This window comes from Syngnathus floridae, chromosome 9 (assembly GCF_059516105.1).
Source record: "Syngnathus floridae isolate MCC-2025c chromosome 9, RoL_Sflo_1.0, whole genome shotgun sequence".
In the NCBI taxonomy this organism is placed as follows: Eukaryota; Metazoa; Chordata; class Actinopteri; order Syngnathiformes; family Syngnathidae; genus Syngnathus; species Syngnathus floridae.
In genome coordinates this window covers 16,554,690-16,563,436 of record NC_142421.1, presented here as the reverse complement: position 1 = coordinate 16,563,436, position 8,747 = coordinate 16,554,690, and the positions used below count along the sequence as shown (strand labels likewise).

General features: G+C 52.1%; 1 protein-coding gene and 1 long non-coding RNA gene across 4 annotated transcripts; both read right to left on the bottom strand.

Moving 5' to 3' along the window:
- Window positions 1–1,135: 1,135 nt before the first annotated feature.
- On the bottom strand, window positions 1,136–3,334 carry LOC148393693 (janus kinase and microtubule-interacting protein 3-like). 2 transcript variants are annotated; one of them, XM_088385250.1, is made up of 8 exons: window positions 3,185–3,334; window positions 3,000–3,098; window positions 2,681–2,914; window positions 2,495–2,560; window positions 2,365–2,433; window positions 2,211–2,288; window positions 1,921–2,154; window positions 1,136–1,841 (listed from the first exon to the last, which is right to left on the bottom strand). In XM_088385250.1, exons 2-8 carry the CDS (start codon window positions 3,087–3,089, stop codon window positions 1,725–1,727), a joined length of 888 nt encoding a protein of 295 aa, XP_088241376.1. In that variant the 5' UTR covers window positions 3,090–3,098; window positions 3,185–3,334; the 3' UTR covers window positions 1,136–1,724. The 2 variants fall into 2 exon arrangements, with proteins under 2 accessions (XP_088241376.1, XP_088241377.1); XM_088385251.1 differs by having other exon boundaries at window positions 3,000–3,334.
- Window positions 3,335–3,383: 49 nt separating this feature from the next.
- Window positions 3,384–6,097, bottom strand: LOC148393692 (uncharacterized). Of its 2 annotated transcripts, XR_015860383.1 has the most exons (5): window positions 5,909–6,097; window positions 5,671–5,784; window positions 4,323–5,439; window positions 4,168–4,238; window positions 3,384–4,031 (listed from the first exon to the last, which is right to left on the bottom strand). It is a non-coding gene; the product is annotated as an uncharacterized LOC148393692 (long non-coding RNA). The 2 variants fall into 2 exon arrangements; XR_015860382.1 differs by having other exon boundaries at window positions 4,323–5,784.
- Between the last annotated feature and the right edge of the window lie 2,650 nt (window positions 6,098–8,747).

Below are 8,747 nucleotides of genomic sequence, written 5' to 3'. Positions count from 1 at the left end.
CGGAAGCTCTTTCCATTGGCGTCGTTTTCGCGTATAGCAAATCCGATTGGTTGGGAAGGGGGCACGGTTATGCAGCCGAGGAGTCCTGTGATCGGTGGGATGTAAAGTAGGCGTCGACGTCACGTCCGCGTCACGTGACCACGACGTGGCAGACGTCAAATAGCAACCGCTGTTTTGTTTAGTAGACTTACAGTTGTTATGCATTGACATAATGGCGCACACACCAAATAGATTTAAATAAATTAAATAATTCTTCTGCCCACTCTCTTTTAAACAAGTTAACTCTCCCCGCGGATTTGAATTCCGGCGAAAGTTACGCCCATCGACGTCACGTATGTCACGTGACCACGACGTGGCAGATGTCATATAGCAACCGCTGTTTTGTTTAGTAGATTTACAGTTGTTATGCATTGGCATAATGGTGTGCACTCAAAATAGATTCAAATAAATTAAATATTTCTTCTGCCTACTCCCTTTTAAACAAGTTAACTCTGCCCACGTCCATTGACGTCTTGTCTGCGTCACGTGACCACGACGTAGCGACGTCATATAGTAACCGCTGTTTTGACCAGTAGACTTAGTTATTATGCGTTGACATAATGGCGCACTGGTTAGCATGGCCACCTCTTAAGCATGATGATGCGGGTTCGACGCCTGATCAATGTTAGCATGGAGTGAGCTGAAGTGCATGGCGCTGAAGATTTGAATCTTTGAAATGCGCTGAGGTCTGACATATCAGGCAGAATGGTTTGCCATCACGTTCAACAAAAAATAGAAACTTTCCCACTCTGATTAAAACGTCCTGTGTTCATCTACGTATTTTCGTTTTGCTGTGCATCTTTTCCCTGCCATTTCGAGAGCCCAATTGACACTCATAGTTTAAAGAAATGTGTTTGCCCATCCTACTTTGTGGAATTTCACCACATGCGCTTTTGACCAAAATACCAAATTGAACTCAAGTGAAGCCAACACGCACAACCCCCCCCCCCCCCACACACACACACACACAAATGTTGATATGAACATAAAAGAGCCGCATGCGGTTCGGGAGTTGCGGCTTGGCCAAACCTGTACTATACAACTTTATTTGTATAAAATTTTCACAACAGCTGTCACACAAACAAAGCGGGAAAAACCGAAGACGTGCGTGTTCCGCCCACGCTGGATTTATTTGCACCTTTGAAAAGACACCGTATTGCCGCAGATGTGGCAAAGAGTACTTTTGGGCATCTGAGACGGAAGGATGTCCAAAGCATCACGTCACCTGCTCTGGTAGGCATGGTGGTGGGACGTTGAGGTCAACCGCTTTGGGGTTGGCTGACTCTTTGATCGCAGGATGCCACACACTTGAAGACAGAAGCAGAAAAGCAGAGCTAAATGCAAAATGTACTCACCGGTGACTCCAATTTTTTTCCCCCCTGAAGAAACAGCTGGACGGGTGGCCCCGGCTGGCCAGTGGGACTCTTGTTATTCTGACCCTTTTTAGTGCGCGTTTGGGGCAACAACCGTTTTTTGTGGCGCTCTCTTCTGGTTCAAAAGTGCCCTGCATGTGAATTTGCTTTTCCTGCCTTCTGATTGGATGAGCGCCGGTGTGACGCGGTGCCTCTGTCACCGTGGCGGGGGGTATACGTTGGCATCGGAGCGTCTGCCAACGTCTGAGACCGGCTGGCAGTGTATCGGAGGTGTCGAGTGCGGTGCCGCTGGAGCTCACTCACCAGCTGGTGTTAGGGCCACAGAATGAAGGCCAAGGAGAAGAATAGAAAGAGAAACAGAAACTTCTCCTCCAATTGTTTGATTTGTCTCTTCTGAGCTTCGATGAATTCTTTCAGCTCTTTGTTCCTCTAGGACGGACAAATGGAAAGTGGCATTCAAAAGCCAGTAAGCGTGCAAGTAAGTGCCGGGCTGGCTTTGGGCCCTTACCTGTTGCGCGCTGTGCAGCAGATCCATTCTCTCTTGGAGGATGCAAGCGTCGCGCTCCCTCAACTCGCACATCAGGGCTCGCTTCCATTGGTCCACGGCGCTCCTAAGCTCTTCTCTCTGATCCGCCGTCAGCACGTCATTCACGCCAGCGTGGCTGGCTTTTTCGCCGTCCGTGGCGGGGCAGTCCCGCTGCGGTAGCGCCTCGTACAACATGGCCTCCAGCTCCAGGATCCTCTGGGCCGCAATCCTCGTCCATCAGTGGTCCGGCGGGAGATTTGAGGGCGGCTTACCTTATGAGCCTGGTCCATGGAACACTTCCTGAAATCCAACTCTTCATCCAGGTAGCCCTTCTGCTTGCAGAACATATCCTAGCACAGCTCAAGGTCAGAATTGTTGGGGCACATTGCCGGAGTTCCCCTTGGCTGATGTCGCGTGTCTGTCTACCTTCTCACTTTCAATGTCCAACATCTTCTGTTGAAGTGCTGACTTGGTCACTTTGATGTATTCTAACCACTGAGGAAAGGCTGCTGTCACATAAGCAGAATGCGAGAGCGTGCGTGGACGTGCGCGTTACCTTCTCGGCTAGGGTGAGAAGGGTCCTGGCGTGAATCACGACCACCTGCTCCTCGTTGGTGAGATTCTGCAAGAGCCCAAAGGCACAGCGTCAACAAGCTTCTTTCAGCGCAAAGCCTTCCAAAAGTCACATTTGAGCCGCCGAGTCTCGTGGAGTGCGAACATAAGGAGTTCGACATACACTTACGGCGTTATAGCCCAGGATGTCCAGCTTCTTCATCAGATCACTGATGACGATGTCCGGGGGAAAGGCGCAAGGAGCAATGTAAGGTGTTCTGGGACCTCGGGTTAAGGTTAGGGTTGCGAGGGACGCCTTACGTACGCTCACGCCCTCGGCCTCGCAGTAGATCTGCAAAGGGCTGAGGCCGTCTGGGAAACGGACTTGCAGAAACTTCAAGACGGGGGAGCGCCACTCCCTCTCCTGAAAGGCAGAGGCATGCATCCGTCCGTCCGTCCGTCCGTCCGTCACATCTCTGGCCTCAACACGCTTGTGCGAGTCTTCCCACCTCCAGCTCCAGGATGCGGAACTCAAGCAGTTCGTTTTGGTCTCGGATATCCTGGATGTGCTCTTTCAGACGCGCTTCTTCCGCCTCCATCCGCCTGACCTGAAAAGACAGTCAGACCTCATCTGCGGGGCTTCCCGACAGGTGTGACGCCAAGCGACTCCGCCCAGCGCCTTTCTTTCCGTCACCTTTTCGGCCAACTGCTGATTGCTCTGACGCAGCAGCTGCTTCTCCTCCACCCACTTGACATTCTAGAAGAGACAAACGCGTGGACAGCTTTGGAATGTTGTGTCATTTTCATCCACAAATTCTTTGGTTGACTGGAAAATGACATTTGCTTTTCTCCGCATTTTCCCAGCCACGTTCGGGGGGGGGGGGGGGGGGGGGGGTTGGTCCAGTAATGCCAGACGGATGAGTGACTGAAGAATGTAGCTATTTTGTCTGAGAAAAAGGTGTGCTCATTGATGAGCTTACCTGTCCTTGTTGCTTCAGCGCTGACTCCAGATCTGCTACTCTGCTTTGATAGTGACCCATTTCTACCATCAGCTTTTCTCTGGTCTGAAAGGAGGAGGAGGGAGGCTCCTCCTCCTCCTTTCAGACCAGAGAACACCCGAGGCTGGGTGAGAACGGGGAGGCTGGGACCCGGCCGGGGGTTGCGGGAAGGGGCGCCACCTTGATCTCCTTCTCGGCGTCGTAGTCCCCTTTCGCTGGTCTGGGCTAGCAGAGCGTAGGCTCGTTGCAGCGCTTGATATTCTTGCGTCAGCTGGCGGTAGCGAAGCTCCGCCTCTTCATGCACACACCAATGCAACACAGCACTAGTACCAGAATCAGTCAGACCGGCGACAAAGCACCCGCGACGCAAAGACGAGTCCGATTCCAGGCTGAAGAGGAATGTTTGGTGCCAATACGCTGGCAGAAATGGCGGGCTACCTCTTCGGGTTCCGTGTCGGGGGTTCTGTCGGTGTGAAAAGACAAGGACGATCCGTCCGAGTCCACCAACACGTCTTCGTCGTAGCCGTAAAATGTTTCGATGACCTGCGGGCGCGGAAGCAAACATCTCTCTGAACAAACTGAAGCGACACCTCACGATGAATCGACGAGAGGAACGATAGCGAGAAAAAGGCCATTTCATCTTGCGCAACACCAAGCAGCCGCAAACAAACAGACTCACCTTGCAGGACCTCACGCTTTGTTCCTCCTCAGAGATTCTCGACGTCGGTATCGTAGCAGCAAATCTCTCTCCTGTCGACACAAATAATCCGCCTTTGAGATTCTTTGGATGCATAGGGAACGAACGGCTCCGGCGCAGAAACAAACGCGACTCACAATGACATTTCTGACATGAGCTCCTGTCTCCAGAGCCTGAAAAACACGTCACCAGCGATGATTGGAGGGACGCTCGTCTTTTCCAAAAGTGACAACTACAGGGTGTGTCAGGGTTTTCCAGATTATCTTTATCGTATCATTGTGTTGCTTTGACTTTGACTGCGACCTGTAATAAATAATATTATTTATCCCTTATTTATCCCTATCGCTTATCCCTTCCTACACAAAGTCGTAAAACACCCCTTGCTATGTTTTGACTAGAGGTCAAGGGCTTCCTCTATTCAATCCACTCTTACACCCACCCTGTTTCTCTTAATTAAAATGCTCGTGCAGGAGCCGAGAGTCAGACTTCATTCGTACAACGGATGGACTCTCCACCTGCAGGTGTCCAAAAGAACTTACTTGTCTCCCGTGTGGTTCTTGCAAAATAAGTTGGAGCGAGCGCAACTCTAACAGGGTGCATTTTGCCACTAGCTGCCTACGGACAATGACGTCGCGCTCGCGGCTCATGGTTGACGGGCTGAGCAGCCGGGCAAGTCCGTCGTTTTCAGCGCACAGCGAGTGGCAAAGGCGCTGACAAAACGGGAGCTTTGAGCTGCTGAAAACGGCAAAACAAGTCTAAAGCGTGTTCAAACGCGTGCGCACAATGCTCCTGCTTGAAAGGTCGGAATTTAAGGGGCCAATTTTTTGGATGGCGGCCGCCGGCCAAGCTTTGGACGGAAAAGGTTTCCTGGCGACAGCGAGCGAGCGCGGCGCTGCCGTACGTGCACCGAGTCGCCTGCCTGAAGACCTTGGACAAGTCGTCGATGATGTGCCGCTGCTCCACAACTTGAAGGAACGCCATTTCACCGTCCTGCTGGCCGCAACCGCGGTCCAGGTCATTGAGCGAACTAGGCCTTCTCTGTGGAACACAAATGCAGTGGACTCTGTTGGCACGCCGCCGTTGTCCGCGTCGACTTACCAAGCTTGCCATCTCCTCGTTCTCCTGGGTGACAAAGCGCACTTTGTTTTCAAGGCGACACAGCACCAGCGAGAGTTCTTCATTCTTCCTGCTCAGGCGTTTGTTTTTGTACAGGAGTGGCAGAAACTGGCTTTCTGTTTCTCTCAGTCGCTTTAGCTGCAAGCATGAAGTGCGGGATGTGAAAGACGCACAACACGCGGGCCAGAACGTATCCATTCCTTTTGCATCGGTTTGAACGGAATCGTGGCTTTGGCTCCCAATAAAAGACATCTACCAGGCAACCGACTCGCCGCGCCGCTCAACTAATAAGCAAGCGCAATGGGTGCCTCGCTGGATGGCGCGCATCAAACGTAGCGCAAACCTTCAAGCGTGCCGTCAATAAATTACCAGTTCATTGCGCTCTTCAGAAAGCAGGGCGTTTCGATCCTCCAGTTTCCTGATGACTGCGCTGAGCTCAGCGATTTTCAGATGAAACCGTCGCGTGTCCCGATCCTCCTGAGACTGAAAACGCCCCGCAACACACACACACAAGCACTCGTTCAAAGTTCAAAACTGTTTTTGTGCTACCTTCCTCCAGCAACGAACTAAGTCATGCGTACTGCAAGTGTGTGATGAGGTGGCTTACGCAATGAAGAGGATTGCTAGTAGCGGCGTTGACCCCACTTCCAGGGTAGTTTAGGCCCGCCCTTTGGGAATCCCTCAGGGCAGCGATCTGCTGCTCGGCAGCCTGAGTCTGCAGCTGAAGGCGGTGGACGTGGCCGGCCCCAGGGCTTCATCCAAAACACTAACCGCTCTGTCTTTCAGCTTGATCTCATCCGTCTGGATGTACAAACGGGGAGCGCTCAGGCAGGCGGGCAAACTCATTTGCCAGAATTGTGACAAAAACAAAGAGAGCAACCGGCCAATTTTTTTCTTGAATCGACTAGAACACCTTTGCTGTGACAAAAGCGAAGCGAGCAACCGGACATTTTCTTCTTGTGAAATAGAATAGAATAGAATGCCTTAGGTGTCATTGCACTGCAGGTATACAACGAAATTGGGAACATAGCCACGCACCGCGCATCTGATCAGTCCTACCAGTCGGCGGATCTCCCTCTCGCAGTCTCTCTTGGTTCGGCTCAGCTCCTCCCGATGCTGGTGATGAGCCGATCGGAGCTCGGCCGCTCGGGACTGCCAGGCCTGCTGGGCCGCTGCCAGGGCTTCTTCCGCGCTCCTGGTGGAGGCGACACCGCTCGGTCTCCCGACACCGCCGCGTCTCCTCCACCTCCGCCAGCAAAGCGCCCCCCCTCCTCACCTGAGCAGACATTGCGCCACACCGGGCCGTTGAGACCGCAACGGAGCGCCGCGACGCTTACTGGGGACAAGCTACACAATACGGTAGCGGCCGCATCGAAGCCCGACGTGGCGTGCGGATAGTCAGACACGGATAGAGCGGATCACCTTGTCCATGGAGCCGTCCCTCAGGCTGAGGACCAAGGCATTCAGTCGCTGGATCTCTCCATCTTTGATTTTGATCACTCTCATCAGCTCCATTTCATGCTGCCGCAGTAATGTCTCCCTGGTAATGGCTAACTCTTTCTGCTTCTCCTCATGGAGTTTGCTTTTGAGTTCCGTCATGGCGGCGGTGGCACGGTGGTGCTCCGCCCGCAGGTCCTGACTTCTCTCTCTCTCCAGACAGCTGACCTGACATGACTTAGACTTAGACAAACTTTATTGTCATCTTGTCTGCACATGGTGCATACAAAACGAAATTCCGTTGCATACGTCTTACAACAAAGTAGTGATATTGCAGTTGAATAGAAGTAACATATCCTATGAAAATATATATATATACATATATACTATATATATATATATATATATATTAAAAATAAGTATAAAGTGCAGCAGTGATAATTATGCAATAGTGCAAGTAGGCAAAACAGTATTCAAGAGTGTGCAGAGGAATGCTAAACCATGTATTAAACTTCTATTTAAAGGGTTTATACAAGTTCAGTAAAGTTGGTAGTGCGAGATAGTGCAAGATAGAGGTCCGTAGTGTCATAAAGTACAGTTCTGTGAATGTGTGATGCAGAGTTCAGTTTAGAGCTCAACAGTTCTAGTGTTCAACAGTCTGATGACAGCAGGGAAAAAGCTGTTGCAGAACCTGGTGGACCTGCAGCGGATGCTGCAAACCTCTTCCCAGAGGGCAGCAGGGAGAACAGTCCATGGTGGGGGTGTGATGGGTCATTGATGATGTTACGGGCACGGGACATGCAGCGCTGAGATGAAATGTCCTGAATGGAGGGAAGAGGAGCCCCTATGATCCTCTCTGCTGTCCTCACCACTCTCCTCACGTTCTTCCAATCGGAGGCGGTGCAGCCTCCACACCACACAGAGAGACAGCTTGTCAGAATGCTCTCTATGGTGCTCCTGTAGAACGTCCTCATGATGGGTGGGGGCAGGTGGGCTCTCCTCATCCTCCGCAGGAAGTACAAGCGCTTCTGTGCCCTCTTGACCAGTGCCGTAGTGTTCATAGTCCAGGTGAGGTCTTCTGTGATGTGGACCCCCAGGAATTTGGTGGTGCTGACCACCTCCACAGCTGAGCTGTTGATGATCAGTGGAGCGTGGTGAGGCTGTTTTTTCCTGAAGTCGACGATGATCTCCTTCATCTTCTCCTCATTCAGGATCAGGCTGTTTTCTCTGCACCAGCCCACCAGCTGCTCCACCTCCTCTCTGTAGTCCAGGTCGTTGTTGTCTCTGATGAGCCCCACCACCGTTGTGTCGTCTGCTGACTTCACGATGTGATTGGTGGTGAACCTGAGGACGCAGTCGTGTGTCATCAGGGTGCACAGCAGGGGGCTCAGGACGCAGCCCTGAAGGGAGCCTGTGCTGAGGGTGATGACATCAGAGGTGTTCTGTCCGACCCGGACTGACTGAGGTCTGTTGGTGAGGAAGTCTAGCAGCCAGTTGCGAAGGGGGGTGTTGAAGCCCAGGTGTTCCAATTTTCCTACCAGATGCTGTGGGATGATGGTGTTAAACGCTGAGCTGAAGTCCAGGAACAGCCTCCGCACATGGGTGTTCTTCTCCTCCAGGTGAGCCAGGCTCAGGTGAAGAACGGAGGAGATGGCGTCCTGAGTGGAGCGGTTTTGCCGGTCGGCAAACTGGAACGGGTCAAATAATAGGGGGAGTCTGGAAACGATGTGACCTTTAAGCAGCCTTTCGAAGCACTTCATCATAACCGGAGTCAGTGCAACAGGCCGGTAATCATTAAATGAGGTGATTTGAGGTTTCTTCGGCACCGGAATGATGGAGGCAGTCTTAAAGCACGCCGGCACTGTGGCTTGGCCCAGCGAGGTGTTAAAAATGTCTGTGATGACCCCAGCCAGATGACTTGCACATTCCCTGAACACACGCCCAGGAATGTTGTCGGGGCCAGGGGCCTTACAGGGGTTGACTCTCCTCAGGGTCTTCAACACATCGGC